The sequence below is a fragment of the Trichosurus vulpecula genome, chromosome X (assembly GCF_011100635.1).
Source record: "Trichosurus vulpecula isolate mTriVul1 chromosome X, mTriVul1.pri, whole genome shotgun sequence".
In the NCBI taxonomy this organism is placed as follows: domain Eukaryota; kingdom Metazoa; phylum Chordata; class Mammalia; order Diprotodontia; family Phalangeridae; genus Trichosurus; species Trichosurus vulpecula.
In genome coordinates this window covers 24,482,852-24,502,652 of record NC_050582.1, presented here as the reverse complement: position 1 = coordinate 24,502,652, position 19,801 = coordinate 24,482,852, and the positions used below count along the sequence as shown (strand labels likewise).

General features: G+C 39.4%; 1 protein-coding gene across 1 annotated transcript in view; it reads right to left on the bottom strand.

Annotated features, from left to right (window-relative positions):
* The window catches only part of LOC118832575 (fibronectin type-III domain-containing protein 3A-like), a 54,486-nt gene that overhangs the window by 17,626 nt on the left and 17,059 nt on the right, over positions 1 to 19,801 (bottom strand). Inside the window, exons 6-19 of the mRNA XM_036739867.1 lie at positions 16,361 to 16,416; positions 13,111 to 13,262; positions 11,971 to 12,030; positions 11,413 to 11,551; positions 8,332 to 8,385; positions 7,102 to 7,223; positions 6,835 to 7,012; positions 6,513 to 6,599; positions 5,466 to 5,604; positions 4,457 to 4,525; positions 4,141 to 4,259; positions 3,911 to 4,016; positions 2,442 to 2,617; positions 2,233 to 2,346 (exon numbers count right to left, since the gene is read on the bottom strand). Of these exons, the coding sequence (XP_036595762.1) occupies positions 2,233 to 2,346; positions 2,442 to 2,617; positions 3,911 to 4,016; positions 4,141 to 4,259; positions 4,457 to 4,525; positions 5,466 to 5,604; positions 6,513 to 6,599; positions 6,835 to 7,012; positions 7,102 to 7,223; positions 8,332 to 8,385; positions 11,413 to 11,551; positions 11,971 to 12,030; positions 13,111 to 13,262; positions 16,361 to 16,416 (1,571 nt within the window). The remainder of the gene's footprint in view (positions 1 to 2,232; positions 2,347 to 2,441; positions 2,618 to 3,910; positions 4,017 to 4,140; positions 4,260 to 4,456; positions 4,526 to 5,465; positions 5,605 to 6,512; positions 6,600 to 6,834; positions 7,013 to 7,101; positions 7,224 to 8,331; positions 8,386 to 11,412; positions 11,552 to 11,970; positions 12,031 to 13,110; positions 13,263 to 16,360; positions 16,417 to 19,801) is intronic.

Genomic DNA, 19,801 nt, shown 5'->3' with positions numbered 1-19,801 from the left:
TTAAGGGGTACATAAATGTCAGTTATTCCCAGAGGCTGTACCAAGTTCAACCAAGCTAGAAAGGCCTCAAATAGGGGCCTAGTGACAGACTGCAGGAAGGCCAGCTGAGAACCAGCCTAGCTAAGTTTAGAGAGGTTAAGAACCGAGGTGGCTGCCGTAGAATGTATTTTGCACCGACATCATCTTTTTCAGAATCATCTACTGAATTTCTAAGGGGGTGGGGTTCACTAACAAAATTTAAGATCTGAAGAAACGTCTAGTTATTTCAGCAAGATTCAACTCTACTGTCAGTCATATTCCAAGAAACGAGGCTGTGAGTCACAGAATCTCCAGAGTGTAAAGGGACCCTGGAGCCCATCTAATCCAATCTTTATCTGAACAAGAATCTCTTCTAAAAAATCCTCAACAAGAGATTCTCAAGATTTTGTTGCAGCCCTCAAGTGGGATCTTTGCTCCCAGGGCAGCCCATTCCATTTGGGAATAGCTCAAAGCATTAGGAAGCTTTTCTTTTACCTTGTGCCTCAATTTACTTTTGTGCATTTTCTACCTCTTGCTCCTAGTTTAGCCCCCTGGGGCCAAGGAGAATCAGTCTAGTCTCTCTTCCAGGTGACATCCCTTCAAATACTTGAAGACAGCTATTATGTCTCCTCAAAGTTATTTTTCCTAGGCTGAACATCCCAAGTTCCTTCCAACAATCCTCATGTGGCACAGCCAAGGCCTTTTCCTACTGTGGATTCCCTCCCCTAGAGTCCTTCTTAAAATGTGGTTTGGGGAAGTGGGCCCATCCCCTCCTGATACCTGGAAGCAGCTTGGGGAAGGGAGGGGAAGACTGTCAGGTTTCCTGGCCAAAAGAGAAACAGTCACTATTTGGTATTTACAATCACTCTGTGCTAGGAGGACCTATTGTCCAATCTATGAGCTTCAGAGTGAATTGGGGTTAAGGCTTGGTCTTTGAGAAGTATAAATGTATCTTCCTTTGGGCAAAGCACCCTCAGGTAAGAGAGGAGAGGAATGGGTCCTGTCATGGTCCTCTTCTAGAAGGAAGGACAAACACAACCTGTGAGTAGTCCCCTCCCCTATCTCCCTCCTCTCTCCTCCAACTTCCCTCTGCTTTCCTCTCCTGTCTTCTCTTCTCCCCCTCCTCTCTCAGGGGAGGGAGGAGATAAAACAAGAAAGGAAGACTATTACCTTAACCCTAATCTTCTTCTCCCCTCCCCTCCTCTCTCCTCTCCAGAGAGAGGAGAGAGGGGGAGGGTAATGTAATGGATCTGGGACCTGGTATTCTTTCTGTTGATGCAGAGCATGACCCATTCATAGCGACCCATCCTTTGTGGCTCTTGTCTATGCCCTACACAAGGGATCCACCTAAAATGCCTTTCTCTATATCTCTTGACATGGCCTGGACATGAGAGGGGCACATGAATTTTCCTCTCGTTTATGTGACTGACTCAGCTTTTTCCAAGCCTAAGCTTTTAAAGATTACCAATCATCACACAATAATACTATTAAATTAAGGTACCCTGTCTTTGCTGTGAGCCCTCTGCTAAAGTCTGGAGAGAAAGAAACATCTAATTTGGTTTAACACCCCCCCAAAAACCTCCAAATCCAAACAACTGCTCCCTAATCTGATTACTTCCACAATCTTCCCCAGGCTGTTGCTAGCCAGCCACATTCTTCCTACAAAATTAAATGGCTTTGAAGGCAACTCCAAAAGAGGAATTTAAAGAATGTTTTGAGTAATGTTAGAATAAGTATCCAGGATGCATTCTGGTATGTTTATTAGAAACAACAAATACCACCAAAACAAAAGCAAACAACCCCCCCCCCCCCAACACAAAGAAAAAACATATCTCATATTCATCTAATGTCGAAATTAGAATTACATGTATTTTTGGTACTATACTAATTCTTTGTACTATGAAATTCTGCAAAGGGATCTGATTTTATCATCATAGCTGTATTACATGAAAATTTCAACTAGTTATTTACTGATAAAACAGAGTTTGTTCTCCAAATTTATTACCCACCTCAAACATGAACTGGAAAACAGGACATGTGCCAATGGTTCCATGGTTGCCTTATCCTGGGGGCCTTCTAGAAAGAAGAGTCTAGACCCTGAATTCCAGACCTTAATGTGATGCCTTAGAGAAAGCCCCAGACCTCAAGGAGAACTAACAGGACCACTCAGCTTTTATATGAGCAACACAAAGAGAATAAAGCTTGAGAACATACCTCCCAGCTCACAGCCACACTGGTAGCAGTCTTACAGGTTAACAGAGGTATGCCACACTGATCGGGAGGTCCTGGGGCTGTGGAGATCTGAGACTTGGCTGAATAAGGTCCAAACTACAAAAAGGACAAACAGCATTAAAAGACACACTGAAAGTTCATGCTAATTGAAAGAGGAATACAGATAGGTCTGAATTGAGCAGAGCACTTACCCCAGTCTTATTGGCTGCTTTAATCCAGAAGCTGTAGGTCCTCCCAGGAAGCAGATTGCTCACTGTGCATCTCAAGCCTGGGCCTTGGTACACTCTTCTGCACTCAGCTTGGTCGGACTCAGCCATGTCTACTACATAGTCAATTATTTCAGCTCCCCCATTCACAACGGGAGGAGCTAGGAAATGACAAAGTAAGCATTTAGAAACCACTTTTAACACTTTATTTTACAAAATAGTTTTTAGGGCTCTCTGAGAAATCATTAGGAAGAATTCTAAAAGTGATTACAGCTTGTTAAAATGTTGGCTAAAGTAATGGGAAATTTCAAATTCTATTCAATTTAGTTCCCTTGAGAAGCAGCTCGGCGTGTCTGTGGGAAGACCTTGGGTTCAAATGTACCTCGGATGCCCGCCTGGTGCGGAGAATTGGCCAAACCTTTCACTGTCCCAGGCAATTCTCAAAGGCTATGAATTGCAATAAAAGGTATCCACACATTACCAAAGTCAGTTTTATAACGGGGAGGGAGCTTCCTACAACTGATGAAATCAATAAAAGAAAGCTGCACATATTGTACCATTTCCAGGTATTTCCTCCAAAAGAGGAATCACTGAAGACAGGAGGACTTTAAAAAAATCTATAGGACAGGCCTTTTACTTAAGAAAATGAAGAAACTCTGGCCTAAATTGACATCACTACTTAGTGGCCCAGTAGCTCTGTCTCCTAACTGCCGCCCAGCTTCCTACCACCCTCCACTGTCTGACCCACAATTCTTACCAACAGAACAACTTGCTAAGGTCACATTCATTACTGCTAAAGGGCAGGGGATGGTCTGTTTATTCAATACTTAAATATAGACCCAATATCGTTATCGAAAACACAACAACACAGGTATGCTTTTATTTTGAACAAATCCAATTATCAAATGTCGGCATTTACAAAATGGATGAATCAGGGAGCCATGATTCACATCACAAATGGAATCACAGCAGATTCCTGTAAAGTTTTATCCTAGTGAACTGAAATGCATTGGATGGAAAGGGCTAGGACAGAAAAAATGCCAAGTGACTATCACAAGGCAGCTCTGAAGTTATGAGGGGACTCAGTTCAAAGAATATGATTCAGTTTACATAAAACTTTTTTAGGAAAAATGTAAAAGGAAAGAAATTCAAGTAAGTCACTAAAAGACTCCTGCTTCCATTACTAGACAAAAATGTGAATCACATAAACAACCATTGTATAAAAGACTGTTCTTTTCCTAAATGCCAAGTTATAAAGGGGTAACTACACTGTGGTTTGAATTTTTATTTTAAATTAATATATTCAGACTAACTATACCCAAAATTGTACCCTAATGCAGTAAGTAATTCATGTTTTTCTTTACAGCTCTAAGGTAATTTTCTTCTCTCCCTCTTTTCCCCCACCCACTTTCCCATTTAAATTTAAAATATTGGGTCACTAAATGGTATCTTACCCCAATGCAGGCTGATTTCTCTGGGCTTAGCCCTGTTAGCCAAGTATGGAGACCGGCAAGGCCCAGGAGGAACAGCAGATGTGTGAATGGACAGGATATCTGAGGCCTGACGGAAGGAAACAACACATTACATCTACACTGAAACGCAAGTTCAATTTCTTTTGGGATGAATTTGGATAATTATATAGTTTAGTACTTAAATCTTTAAATATTTTAATTTTTCTCCTTACCTGGCTTTGCCCTGCAATTCCAAAGCAGTATACTCTCAATTTATATGAAGTACCAGGTCGGAGATGGTCACATACGTGTTCTCTTAAAGTGCCATCATATATTACATTCCACATACTTCCTATGGGAGAGACATAAAATATCCAATCCATTTATAAATAACTTAATAAAATTTTGTGTGAGTCTATGATTTTTATGTGTTATTAAGAAATAACCTTAGAAAATGAATATAACACATATATTCCAATTATATGTAATAAAATAATTCTAGAGCAGAACTGACCTTATAATCAAAAACAGACCATAAAGCATCCTTACCATTTGAAGCTTCAGAAATTTCTAAAACATACTTTGAAATTTCTGCTCCTCCATTATCTTTAGGTGGATCTGAAATGACATTTTTCAAATACAAGTTATTCTTAAATAAACAAAAAAGTCTTTATCGTTATACTATATTAGTTAATGCCATAAATTTTTGTCAAATGCCAATGTGGAACTTTGCTTAGTATTGTAACTATTTAGAAATGACTGGTGATTAACAAATATAGTATTAGGCCTTCCCTCCACTGACACAACATGATGGGGAGGAAAGAGAGCTCGATTAGGAGTCAGAGCACATGGGTTCAAATCCCAGCTCTGCCTTGGGTAACTCTGGCCAACTGACTTCACTTTCTTGGCCTCAGTTTCCTCACCTGTGAAATGAGGGAGGGGGTAGACAGGTGACCTCGTGGGTTCCTTCCAGCACTAAATCTAGAATTCTCTCAGGTCATCTAGAGGCATGGAGAGTTGAAGTGACTTGGCCATCCGTCCAAAGGCAGAACCTGAACCCAGATTTCCATGACTCGGAGGCCAGCCCTCTAGCTGTTACACCCCCACTGCTTCTCATCCAGAACATTTATAATAAAAGATGCTTGAGTAACATCTTTAAGCTCTCTAGAAAAGCTTATATGAGAACACCAAAAACACTGACCCAGATACAGAAAGAAAACAATCTGTATGTCAATAATTGCTTGTCAGCCCGAGAATCACTGATCACTAAGTCTCCCCTCTTAATCGGGCCTTTTCTATGAGAAAAATTATTCCCCAGTCCACCATAAAACACAACAATTTCATGATCTGAATTAGAAGACAAACTGCCACTTTTGTTGTCTTGATATGTGAGAATGACAATGTAATTAACTACTAAAATACACTGTGTAGGAACCATTTTATGTCAGAATGATTAAGAGAATAAAGTAAAGACAAACAATCAGACCAAACATTTTTCATTGCATTAATGTTACTGTTTAGGGAAATTAGGGTAGATTGTTAAAAATAGAAATATTACCCCATGCGACTTTCACATTGTATGCACGGATCTTCCCCTTTGTGTATGGTTTACTTGGGGGCCCCGGCTTATCTGGGTATGTGGTGTATTCCACTTCTTCACTTGGGTTACTTTTTCCTTCACTATTGTGGGCAAAGAGCTGTTTGAGTAGAGAGAATACATTGGCTGATCAGTGGAAACATTCATTATATGCCTCAAATACCTGAATAGATTCTGCCAAATTTTACAAAGGAGGTTACTTTGGAAACAAGATGTAATTAGAAAAGTGTATTTTCATCACTACAGAAAATAATGAAAACAACTCATACTTAAAAATAGGAAGCACAAAGTGTTATTAATCATGTGAAAATGCTCTACCTCACTAATAAAGAGATGCAAATTAAAACAACTCACATCCATCAAATTGACAAGAATAATTAAAAACAATAAAACTCAGGGCTGGAGGGGTTATAGAGAAACAGGTGCATTAAGCCACTGCTGGCGGAATTGTGGATTAGGAGAATTTTTTTTGGAAAAGCAAAATCTGGCTGTACAGAGGAAAGGTTACAGAGGTAATACTGCCCTTAGGCCCAATAGCTCCACTGTTCTATTACGAAGAATCAAAAAGAACTCTTCCTTCAACAGTTTTTATAGCAGCATGATGTGTGATGGCAGAAGCAGAATAGTTGAATAACTTGCGTTACATTAATGTAAGGGAATGTGATCATACAAATAACATTCCCTTAAAGTATGACAAACATGAAGAAACATGGCCAGAGCTCTATGAAATAATGCAAAACAAAAAAAAGCACAGAAAGGAGAACTTGCAGAGGAGAGAACACACAATGGGAACAGGTGGGCAAACTGATTCCTAATGGGGATGTTAGAGAAAGTGACTGCAAAGTTAGGACGTTTTATGCATTGAAATTCAATTTTTAAATGCAGATCATCAGAAAAAACATTTCATTGGTTGTTCATCTTTAATATTATTTGTAAACATTTAAAAACATATTTAGATTAAAAATGAATGACCCCAATACACAAAAATATACAATTGCAGGCACATACCCTAAATTTATATGAAGTGCTCCTCCGAAGATTTTTTAAAGTGCATGAGGGTTCTTCTCCATTATATTTAGCCTTGAAACCATGACCCTAGAAAGGAGAAAATTGTGTACTTATCAGTGACTAATCAGTTTCCACTAATAATTAAAAATAGATTTAAAGTTCAGACTGGAAAAGCTCTGTCATGGTTTAGGAGGCAGGTAAAGAGACTGAGATCTAAGAGCTATAGTGACCAGCCAAAGTAGCCTAGGTCACATGTGTCAATGGGTCCATTATCCTCCAAACAGATAGCAAAAATCATATGTCATACAGAAGGGCAACTTACAGATCCTTCTTCCTCCATCTCCAGTGTGTAAGTGAACTGAGATTCCTCAGTAACAGCCCCAGGAGGAGGGCTCCATTCTAGGGACAGAGTAGTAATTCCTGCTTGATTTAGCTGAGGGGGAGGAGGTGGTGGAGGGACACTTCCTGTTGTGCTAAAGGCAACAGTTTCACTGAATTCACTGGAAAAAATAGATTGATGAATAAAATCAGTAGTTGTTTTTTTCCCCAAGTATAAACTTTGAAAAAAATTACAAGTCCTATAATTTACCTTATTCCCAAGTTATTTTTAGCAGCTAATCTAAATGAATATTTTGTGGAAGGAGACAGCTTGGTTAGCTTGTACTGCTTAAGGTGACCAAAATAACATTCTTTGAAGGTTCCAGGCTTCCCCTGAAACACACACAAATATGATATATTAGTTGCTGTGTTTAAAGCCTCCTATCGAGGACAATGTTTCCCAACTTAAACTATTCTGTGGGCTATTTACTGGAGGGAGGGTAGGAGTGGGTGGGTGTTGGAAGATGATGCAGCAAGAAAGGTGGGGCTTGAAGAACAAGAAGTGGAAGAGGAAGAAGAAGGAAAAGTGGAAGAGAAAGAGGTAAGTTGAGAAGGGAGAGCTGGTTAAAATGTACAAGTTTTACCAAATAAAGACCTTTGGTAGTAAAAGTTTCATGGATCAGTGAAAATTTACCATATATTCATAGTTGAGCAATAGTCATCTACGTTACAGTGCAAAATACTATTTTCTTATGCTACTGAAAGTGGGTTTTTTGAATCAAAATAATAAAGAAACTAAAGGCAAACAGGAAACAAAAGACCATTAGAGAACGTAAGCTGAAAAGTCTATCTTACCACTCTATTAGTTAATATATTCTAACAATAAAAAGTCATGGCAGCGAATGATTGATTTCCTTTGCCAATGGGGATGGGGGTGGCTGAGGGCAATGAAATCCAGAGATGATGCCCAAACTTAATTGAAGTCAAACAACCCAGCACATCTGAGCGCTTGGACTTTTACAAGTGCTCAGGTATTTGCACTGTGATAACATTTAGATAGTGGATCAGTGATTTGTAAGTTATCTGACCCCATGTCACATAAAACAGAATCCAAAGAGATTCTTTGCTAAGGATCTCAAACAGATTATCAGACATCCGGCCATGGGAATTCTTGCCAACTATACCAGTGACTACAGAATAGTTCTCAGTCCAAAGGACATACTCTCCCAGTAATGACAGCCGGAGTTTAAATGGTGCAAACTCACTTCTCTTTTCTTATCTGGGAGAGCTAAAGGTATACACCATCACCCCTTTGGTCCCTATGCTGAACGTGGAAATATTTATTTTGACTAAACCTTAATTCCACTCAGCTACAACTTTGTTTTCTCTGTAACATTCCATTTAATCTTGCGAAATCTCAGTGACATTTTATCATTTATAAAATACATGCACAAAAAAACCAAAACAAAAATAAAAAAAAATACATGCACGAAATGCTTACCTCATCCCATTCTAAAAGAAAACTGATTATTTTGGAGCCATTATCATTAGATCCCTAAAATAATACATAAAAATAAAATTAGGGCTACAGCTTTTTTCATTCAATATACTAATATACAGTATAACTAATAGCATATGTAATAAAAGATTCATACACGTAGGGATAGGGACTGGGCCTAGGAAGGCACGTTAGCCCCTTCTCTGCAATTTAGAGTCTCGGAGTGCTGAGAGGCTGACTGACTTGCCCAGCCAGTATGTGTGTCTGAGGTGGGACCTGAGCCCAGGTCTTCCTGGCTCTGAGGCCAGCTCTCTATTCACTAGGTCACGATATATACAATATATGTTAATCTGTTTATATTGCTATGTACTTTTTTTGAAAGCAAAATTCTATAATGAAAGCAACATACTTAAAAATAGGAAGCACAAAGTGTTATTAAATATATTGTTATCTATTATTATGTAATTATATATTATATATTATCATATAATATATAAATAAAAACATATAAAATACCTTTTGTACTCTTGTTTACTCTCATCCTAACTGGGGGATCTTTTTGTCCATCACCCCAAAAACAATGTGAAAATTACTAGTTAGGCTGAAGACAAAGCAGAAAGCTAACAGTCTTCTCTGATCCCCCTATTTAGTAATAACCTTCGCTTTGAGTTGTCATCGAACACTTTGGGTTTTTTTAGATTCTTCTTTAATGTATTCATATGTAGCATTATTGATAATAGCACCTACTAGACTGTAAAACCCATGAGGGCAGGGCTCTGTCTTATCTAAGTTTTGTAATTCCTCCAGCACCTAACACAATGCTTTTATTATTATACCTAATAAGAGGAATAGGCAGAAATATCCATTTAAAAAAAATTCAGTTGACAGCATTCAAGGAAAGGTTGTCATCCCATTCTGGGATGGTGTGATTTTACTGGTTTCCTTCAACAGATCTGAAAGGGAATAAGTGGTTGTTTTATACCAGCCTGTGTAGTCTTCCCCAAGTTACCATCTCACCAGCCCACTCACATCCATTTTAAAAAGCACGCTGATGTCTGGGAGAAGATGGCAATATTGTTTCTCATCTTGTTTTGTTTTTAAAGGAGTGAAAAGCTGATATAAAAGCAAAATGCCGGGCGGGCGATAGGTAACAGGTGAGCGATGAGAACAAGCAGTTCACACTTGTGCATGACTCATCCCACCTAGTGAGCTTGTAAGAACTTCCTCCTTCCTCTAACGTTGCTCCATTGTCTGAAGTTGGAGAAATGAGCCCTTGACAAGGCACAGAAGTTTTCAAAAATGGTCAATCATCCAGTAAGTCTAATTTTCTCCTCTGTTAAAGAGGAAGATTAACATTTTAGCTTGAACTACTGGCAAACCTGATATTATATAATACTTGTGTATCTGAAAACAACCAAATTAGGTAGAAAGCCTTCATTAAATTGAATTCATTGAAAGGGCTCTTGTGATTGCTGAATCTGCTGAGACAGGGCAGCTTAGACATTCCAAAGGCAAACAAGGTTGATATGGGCTAAAAAATGGAATGGAACAGCAGGATGCTATGACATTACTGAGGCTATCAAGAATGCAATCATCTTCCAGATGGTTCTGTTTGTGGATAATATTGTGCTGACTGCATCAAGCCCCAGAATATTTGTGGGTTTCCACAATGAGATCTGGTAGAGAGGGGCCTAACAATTTACACAGGAAAAAAATAACATGGGACAAATTTCTGTTGTCCAGTCTATGACATAGAGTTGGATGCCTAGTCCATTGAGTTAGTACACTGGCACATTTATTTGGGATAGGTGACAAGCTGAGACCTGAGTTGATTAGGGGAAGAGGAATCAAAGTTGTGAGTAACCTGAAAAAGGACTGAAGAGATACACGGAGGGTAGACGTAGTGATCCAGTAGTGACCCATGCTCAAGATGTGACATAAGGGGTATTACTGAGGAAATGTGTGATTGGAAAAAGAAAAGGGCTAGTTATATCCTCAAATGGGACAATACTAGACAGCCTGAATGCTCTACTGCTCCCCAGAAAGTATAAAAAGCCAAAAACAACATAACCTAGAGGAAGACCTCCAGCACAATGGATAGCTCCTCTGTGGAGATAATAGATAAGATGTACAGAAGAGCATGGACCAGACATGTGATAGGCCGTGATCTGCACTAATGGAGGGGATGCCCACATTACTGAACTTGCAGATGCACTGAAAGATCAAGAAAGTGCAATAACATGTTAATAAAGGTTAAGACATTTGTACATTTTATAGAGAAACGAACGTGATTTTATACACTGGCAAGACTTTCAATTTCATGTCTGAGTTTATATAAGATGTTATATTGGGGGTGGGGGACACAGAGAAGGGGGAAATGGGAGGGAGGAGGAAGAAAGACATGGAGAGGTGATTATAGAGAACAGAACTTGCCAGAAGAGCCAGTGAAAAGCATTGCTTTGTATATCCTAGGCAAGGTTTGGAAAATAAGATCCCATGTTTGAAAGTTCTACCTGGCATATTGCTGTCTGCCAGTAGCTTTGAGCCATCTTTGTAACATGTTAGTCATTTATCATAAAACAAATTCGATAATGCATGTAAAATGATTTACAAATTGTAAAGACTTCTATAAATGCCACTTGTTATTTTAATGAAAAGAATGTTGTAAAGACTTCCTTGTTGTGCCTCCAGCACGCCGACTTTATCTCCCTATATATAATTCTACCTGCCACGTTTAAATGCTTTTCGGCTTGAACTTAAACACTAAATGAAATGGTATTTCCATATATACAGTATAACAAGGTTCTACATGAAGCTGTGGGGCTCTATAATATACAGCTTGCTTTTCTTCTAAATAGATAAATAAATTCAACGTGCAACTTTCAAAGCTATCCAACTTGTCCGTGATTCTTTCTAAAGGTCTTCCATTCTCTTCTGTATTACATTTTTTATAAAAAGATTCTTCATTGACCCAGAAAGATCCTTCAGTAACCAATACTTGCCACATTTGAAATTCAAGATACATCCAGGTTACTTTCAGTTCAACGACATGCTGAAGCCTCTGTTGTGCTGGAAGTTTCTTACCTTCCATTGTAAAATCAGGCTGTTCTTGGTTCGGTTGACTAGCTTAGGTACAGCAGGACGGTCTGGTTCACAGCTCTCCGTTGTGAAGCTTATCACTTCAGAAGTAGATTCTTCTATAGAGCTGTATGTCGCTGAAACTCTGAATATATATATATATATATATATATATATATATATATATACACACACACACACACACACACACACACACGCATATGTTATTATAAAAATGCTTTAAAAATATTTTAACTTACACTATTGAATTTCGGACCTACTCTAAACCCAGAGCTTGAAAACACTGTAAAGCACCCCTCCCCATGTCTTCAGACAGAATTTTAGGAGTGAACTCCAGGAAGTTAGCACTAACGGAGCCATCTGAGTTTAACAGATGAAAGCTGCCCCCCACATGTCACACTTCTACACTGGATGAAACGAGTCATCATGCCGTAGCTTTATTGGGAAGAGGGCTAGGGCTATCCTCAGAGAAAACGTCCTAATGATGATCTATGGCAGCCAAAGAGGCAAAGCTTCTCAGGCTGAGAAGGAATGCATACCTACCTTACATGATAGTCGGTTGCTGGCTGGAGATCAGGTAGGCTGACTGTCACTTCATCCCCACTGTGAAAATTAAAATTACTTATGAGACCTTCAACAGATTAAAAAGCCAAATAGCAAGTCCTAATTGCTTACATTAACCTTTCTTCCAAGTAAGCATACCACCCACTGATGTTATTTAGAGTAATTAACCCAAATTGTAAACATGAAGAAAACAATTTTAGTAGTAATGGAAAACACTTCATTTGCATACCAAGGTCAAGTTAATGCTGCTTTACAAAATTAAAATTTTACCATTTTGGGTTGAAATGTGAAATCTTCTCATAATATTACATTTATATTTACCTAGCTTATTGAAAATAACTCTGAAATGGAGCTTCAAAAAATAATAAGTGTATTTTAAAGAAGCTGCATAATTCCTTGTTTTCCTGGGGCATAGGCCTCTCTACCGCAGTAAACACAATGGCTCATGCGGTTGGTCCCCTTTTCCATCAGTACTAGGTGCCCAAAGGTGCATGTCATCGTGTTTGGATCTAGGCCCTGACTTTTTGATGTCCATAGCCTGGCCCTGGCACATTTCTTTCTAGACAGGAAGAAGAATGAGAAGGTGTCTAATTCCAGATGCTGAAACTGCTCTTGCATTCACTGAGTTGAGCTAGGAGGGCAATTAGAAAAGTAGACAGATAAGTATTGCTTAAACTATAAATCTGCTTTAGTGTTGAATCAGTATATTTGGGTAAGTTTGTTTTTATAAAAGGTATCATAGGGGAAAATCTGTTTTTAAAAGTATCATGGAATTAAAAAGTATACTATATAAATATGTATAAGACTTTTTAAAAAAATGGATCTTAATTTAAAATTTTCTCACCTCCATTCCCCTCAGAAGTTTCTATTTGAAATTTTTGAAGTTTTAAAATGTCAGCCACTAATTATGAGATAACAGTGGCTTTTTTTTTTTTACCAACTAAATGGAGAACTCCATCCAAATGTTCTTGTTAAGTCAACTGGAATCTCAGACTACACATGACAAACTTGAGTAAATTAATTTTTAGATGGCATCATGAAGTCATTAACTGCTTCAATCACTGTGTCAAATTTTAGTATCCTTAGAGTGATAGAAATCTAAAAAAGAGGCAGACTTACATGTAAATAGTTTTAAATTTTCCGCTTTTACCACAGTTGGATAGTGCCACTTCAAATGTAAATGATACTGGACGGTTAGCATTTTCTTCATTCTGGGAATTTACCAGATGACTCCAAGAGAGGACAGCTGATCTTGCTTGAATATTAGAAACCTAATAGAAATCATGAAAACTGGGAATGAAAATTCAGGCTTCTGTTTCTTAAATAAAAATATGAGAAACCCTTCCTTTGTCATACAATCTTTCCTTTCCAGATTCCTTTATTTTCCAATCTAATTTAATAAGCACTTTGTATGCACTATGTACAGTGCTGAGCTAGATGCTGGGGATTAAAAGACCAAAAGAAATAAAGAGTTCTTGCCCAGGACCTTCCATTGGGGAAGGGAAGAGAGGGACAACATGAAAAAAGAAGAGACTAATTAGTCCCATGTCCTCAATTTGTGAGATAAGAAAATTGAAGCCCTTATCTCCGGCTTAAGTGATCAGAGATAGACCTTCATACCAGATTAGTAATTTTTCCTAATTGTCAGGCATTTCTGCAGGGTGGCCAGAAGGTTGAGGATACACACAGTAGACCAGCTTTGCAGGGAGATGCCTAGGGCTTGTACTATCCACTCCATCTGACCTAAGTCCTTCCTTCAAACCTCAACATTTCTAAACTCCCTCAACTCTAGGGTGCTCCCTTGAGATGGCCAGGAAATTGTGCTGAAGGCTGATTGTACTAGTTATAAAAGTCTTTCCAATATTTAAGGATATGAAATCACTTATTTATTTTCTACACACTTGTAGTCTGAGATAACTTTTACTAAGGCTTATTGTTATACAAACTAAAAAATGTTACCTTGATCAAAAACAAACAGAAGCCTACTTCACTGTCTGGCCAGTCCTTCCTTGGGGGGCTCATCATCTGCCCTGTACCGCCAATTGTGGGTGTTCCCCAAAGTTCTCTCCTGGGACTCCTTCTCTAGTCTCTCTCTTGAGCTTCATTACCATATCACCAGTTGCCCATTTGCCATTTCAACCTGGATACACCAGAGACATGTCTAACACGTCTATAACCAAGCTCCTTCTTTCTCCCTAAACCCTCTTCTCTTCTGAACTTCCCTGTCAGAGTGGGGCACCACCGTTCTTCCAGTGTCTCAGGCTCTCAATCTCAGTATTATCCTGGCCTCTCCACTCCCCCTCACCCTGCATGTCCAGTCAGTTGCCAGATCTTGCCATTTCTATCCTCACAACATCTCTGGTACAGGATCCCTCTTCTCCACTCACACAGCTGTCACCTGAGTTCAGGCCCTCATCACCTCTAGTCTATATTGTTACAAGAGCTTCCTCATTGGTCTGGCCCAAGTCTCTCCCCACTGCAGTCCACTCTACCCACTGTGCCAGAGGAATTTCCCTTAAGTGCAGATGTGAGCAGGTGAGACCCCTGTGTAATCACCTCCCTGTAATGGCTTCCTGTTGGCTTTAGGATAAAATATATACTTCTCTGTTTAGCTTTGAAAGTTCTACATGACCTGCTCCAACCTATCTTTCCAGTCTCATTACTAGCCCTCCTGGCCTCCCTTCTGTTCCTCACACATGACACTGCCAGCTCTGTCTTCTCACTGGCTTTTTCCTCTGCCTGGAATGCCCTCTCTCCCTCCCTCTGCTTCCTACAGTGCTGCTCTTCCTTTAAGGTGCAGCTCAGGTACCATGTTTTGCATGAAGCCTTTCCTGACTCTCCTGCCCCCCACCACCGCTGCCGCCAGTGCCTCAGCCCTCCCAGACCACCTTGTTATATAGGCTGGTTTTTATCAACTTTCTACTCACACTGAATAGATTTTTGAGCGTACTTGCCATCTCCCCCATTAGAATGTAAGCTGAACGAGGGTATGGATTGTTCCATTCTTTGTACTCACATCCCCAGCATCGAGCACAGATAACTGATCGAAAAATCTGACTTAATTCTAAATAAAACTCATCTATATGTAATCAAAGCCAGAAGCAAAAGAGTCAAAAGCCAAACAGGCACCCCTGTGCATAGAAGAAAGGTGTACTTATGGGAAAGTTTTTTTCTAGATTAATTTGGGCACTAATTTAAAGGCATTATCCATTTAAATTGGAGTACAGTATTTCATCACTTTACATCATTTCTAACAAGGCATTAGTATGATTACTATTTAGCATTTAAATAGTGCTTTGATAAGTGATCGCAGAATACTTAAAGTGTAATTTTTTTAAGGGGAGTAGGTCATTATGAGTAAATTAAGGTACTAATTTCAAGCGATTTGCTCCAGGTTGCAGTAACTATACTGTTTAAATATATCTGAACATTTGGAAGTCTGTTCGGAATGGAGCAGCTCATTCCCATAGGTGGAAAGTCAACCCTTCTCTAATGCATGCAACCATAAAGTGTTAGGGAAAACATTTAAAAGTCAATAGTCTGGTCAGGGAGAACTTCAGTGTTGGTTTTTTTAAAATTGATAATTATCATCAGTTCTCAAAGATTTTTGTTTCTCACTCTTGATCAAAGTCAATTTTTTTTTGCCTGTTCTTTACATTGTAGAGGAGGCAGTATGGCATAGTGGATAGAGAGCTGGTCAAGTCTCCCCCAGCCCACACATACTTGCTATGTGACCCCATGCCAAGTCACTTAACCAAACTCTCAGTGTTCTAGGCAATTCTCTGACTCTCTAAGGTGCAGAAAAGGGACCAAGCTGCATTGGATACATGGAGTCTCCACACTTAGGAGTGTCCTTAGGTCAGTGAAAACACAGGTCTCTCTCTCCTCCTCCTTAGGACATAAGAGATTGGGGGGAGAAGCTCTGCGTTATCTAGTTCTAGGTAGCAACATCTCATTTATAATATGCCTTCCAGTTTACAAAATGGCTCCCTCACCATAAACCTGGGAGGGAGAGAAGGCAAGGATTAGTATCCCCATTTTCTGTTCGAGGAAGCTGAGGTTTGGGGAAGGTGCTTGACATATGTAAGGGCCAAAGTGGGGCCTCAAAGCCAGGTCCCTCTGACCCCAAGGGCAGGATTTTTATACTATATCAATGCTACCTCTCTAGACGGAAGACACTATATATTTTCATTAGATAATAACTATCCCTTTCTTTAGCACACGCTGACTTTACATTTTTTTGTATTTTACTGATGAAAAGGCACGACTGGATTGCATGTTTGTCATTCTGCTCTAGGAAAAAAGAAACCATAATTATTTTTAAAAGCCATGAAAAGTAAGTCTGGAGAAACTATTTAGCATTACTTACTATGGGTTTTCCAGTGCTAAAGAGGTCCTGCAACTCTTTAATTTCTTTTTCAGGTTCTAGGGAAAAAAAACCACACACACACACACACACACACACACACACACACACACACAGAAACAGATCATTACAAGGAAAAAAGGAGTAGATAGTAGTGTATTACCTAATTATAACCACAAGATGGAATCAGATTCATTAGGAGCTCTTCACCAAAGGGCTTTTATTAATCATCTAATTGCCAGTCATACTGCTAGCCCAAAGTATAATAGCATAGTCTAAGAAGCCCAAAACAACGCTAAATGAATAATAGTATGGAAACCATTTTTAGTACAAGGGGGTGTGGTTTTCCAATATGAGCATCTTTTCTAATTAACTTTAGCTGAGCAAAAACCTTTACATGAAGATCAACTGGCAAACTAAAGCACCTCTGTTTCTTATTGCCCTTCATTATGCCTCGTTCTTTCCAATAGTGAGTGTGGTGGTATTAGTATTGGTGGTTTTAAGGGAGATCGTATAAAAATAAATGTAAATCAGAGGATTTGAGGTTTATGGACTGTAAACACCCAAAACAAAATCCAGAAGAAAAAACCCCTAAGTCCCCAAAGTCCTTTTTTAGGCTCTGTGAATGTTGCTATTCAGTTCTCCAATAGGACTTTCTTTCACATAAAACTAACCAAGCACAGACCAAATCCACCACGTTGAAGATAAAAATCCAGGAATGCAGAAGCTGTGCACAACAGGGGCAGGTTTGTTTTTCTGGGTGGTATTAGTGGTTTGCTTTTTAAAGCCAAAGCAACACACCTGTAACCTCCTAATTACCTGTTTCTATTAGGATTATTTCAGGAGGCACTTCTTACACTATCAAAATAGTCATCCAATTTGCACATGTGAAATTAAAGGCCTCAATTTGTTAAGATTAAATGAAAATGGACACTGAAGCGTTAATTTTTTTCCAATTTCAAAAAACATTGAAAAGCCTCCAGGGTGGACCATACTGAAAAAGTCTGATGAACTTTTCAGTGTTAACAAGGTAGCCTTAATATTCTCTATAATAAGACAACAGAGGAATTAAATTGAAGGGAAAAGGTGCTCATTCGGAAGGCTCTGGGTAGCCTGGATGTAACACATGCTATTCCAGAAAGGGCAGAGGGGCTCAAAAATTGTCCTCTGATCTGATAGGAAGAATCTGGGCAAAATGAGTATCTTGATTTTCTGTCTCATAAGTGAAGATACAAAGAGGTACAGTTATGGGCAGTGTTGTGCTTTAAAATCTCATCTGGAAGCCCTCCACAGAAACCAAAAGAAAGCTCCATCTAGACATAAAGTGGCCCTTTGGGTGTGGTCCTGACAGAGTGGGAGGTGGAGAAAACAGCTGTTACTGTCACTGTTCCTGATGTCCTCTTTATCATAGCAACTTTCTATATGGTTCACCCCTCCCCCAAAAAAGAAAAAGAAAATACTCAACATACTGGTCAACAGTTGCAACTTTATGCTGTCAAAGTATTAAAACTCAACATTAAACACACTTTTTCTAATACACAGCAAAACCAGAGGAATGCAAAGGTCAGACACTGAAAGGGGCACCACCTCTCTGTCACTCTGCTGATTGCTCCCACAGATCCCTGCGTGCCATGACTCGAAGTCTTGATCTGACAAGCATGACATGACATTTGCTGTATGATCCCAATCTTAAGCCGTCACCTCCATGACACACTTCGGCTTAGTTCCTACTTCCTGTGGTAATACTGGACGAGTGGCCAAAAGGTCAGATGCTTTATTTTCAAGGTATTAGTGATGGAAATGAACCTTATGCTTGCTTTCCATTATGCCATTCTTAGAGAAGATGATTCAGTGAACGCAGATAACCCTGAGAAGCCCAGTATCAAGCCTGTCATAACTCAACATGGTCATAGACATGACACACTCGTGTATTGAAACTTATGTCTTCATATCTAGTAAGGACTCATTTCTCTCTGATTCTTATGAGGAACCTTGTTTCCTGTCGCCCTTCTCACCAAGCTATTTGGAACTTTCCTGCTTGACAATATTGTTAGAGTGGAGTGTATGTTACACTTGGGCAAAGAGGAGGGCAGCCACAGAGATGAAGTGCCAATCTGTCCTGTATTCTAAGAGCACCTTGTAACCCTTTCAGGGCTAGAGTAGCTGCAAGGGAGGAGTTGCTACTCATTGGGCCTCTGCAATGGGAAGAGCTTCCCCCCACCTTTTTCAGGTGAGCTAGGAGCCTGCTTTTTCTGACTGACATTAGCTCTTTCTTCTGCTTACTGCTCCACGGGGAGTTAGCAAAGGACACGCTGATCTTTGAGGAATTTGTTGTTTTACTGGACTTTATTTTTCATTTCTACTTTCAGAAATCATTTGTTCTTCAGAGCAAGAGTAAGCCTTGGGAAATAACACTTCACTTTTGTGTAACATAATATTGGCATAACCATTATGTTATGTCGTTTCAAACATTAGAATTTTATTACGGCAAGCTTTATAGCAACATTCATTCTAAAATAACTGTTCTCTCTTCTCTAGACCCTTCCTGCTTTGACCTTTTCCACATACTGCAATTAAATCCAGGCTTCCTATTTCTCAGTCATAACTCTCCAATGTTTACATTTTGTCAAGGCCTCTGCTGAGAATGTTTCTATCCTAAGATCTTTCCTCTCCCTGCTTCTTGCAAGATGGTCTTGAGCATCACTATTAAGCAATCAAACTGGAGTTCGAGGACCAAGGATTCATAGCCCAGTAACATACAGTACCAATACAAGTCTTCAGCACTACTGGATTATTCCTAAATCGATTAACCAGGAGTGCCAAAACAATACAGAGGGCAGGTTCAAAGGGCACATGCTACAAAATCCGGGCCACTGGTCTTTCTACCACTAGCCTCATCCCAACATGAGAGGATAGCATAGCACTGGGAAGTTCACTTCAATAGAAGCGTGTTCTCTTTCAGAGAAGCATGGCCTCAACAACCTGAACTATTTGGGACCTCAAAGACCATCCATTCAAATTCTCTTACCTTACAGATGACCAACCTCCAGCCCAGAGAGGGTGAACAACCTGCCCAAAGTCACTCAAAGGAAAATGGAGATCTCCCGACTTATGGTCTAGTGATCTTTTCAATAAACTATACTGTGCTGCTCACTGGGGGTAAATATTTATCAAACATTTTCAACTTGGCAACAAAATATAAAACATATTTACAAAACATTTCCAACAGGACTACCTTGAAATGTCTGAGGTACACAGTAATAAATACATTCTGCATTTTGGGCTAGGTTCTCTCTTTTGCACACACCATTTTTCTTCTGTAATCTTTTCTCTCTTCTACTCTTGAAAATGGAGTGTTTGAACCCTGCTGCTTCCCTCTTTGGTTCCTAGGTGCTGGAATGGGCTTGTTTATCAGTTCTGTTAAACACAGGAGGGAGGTGGGGC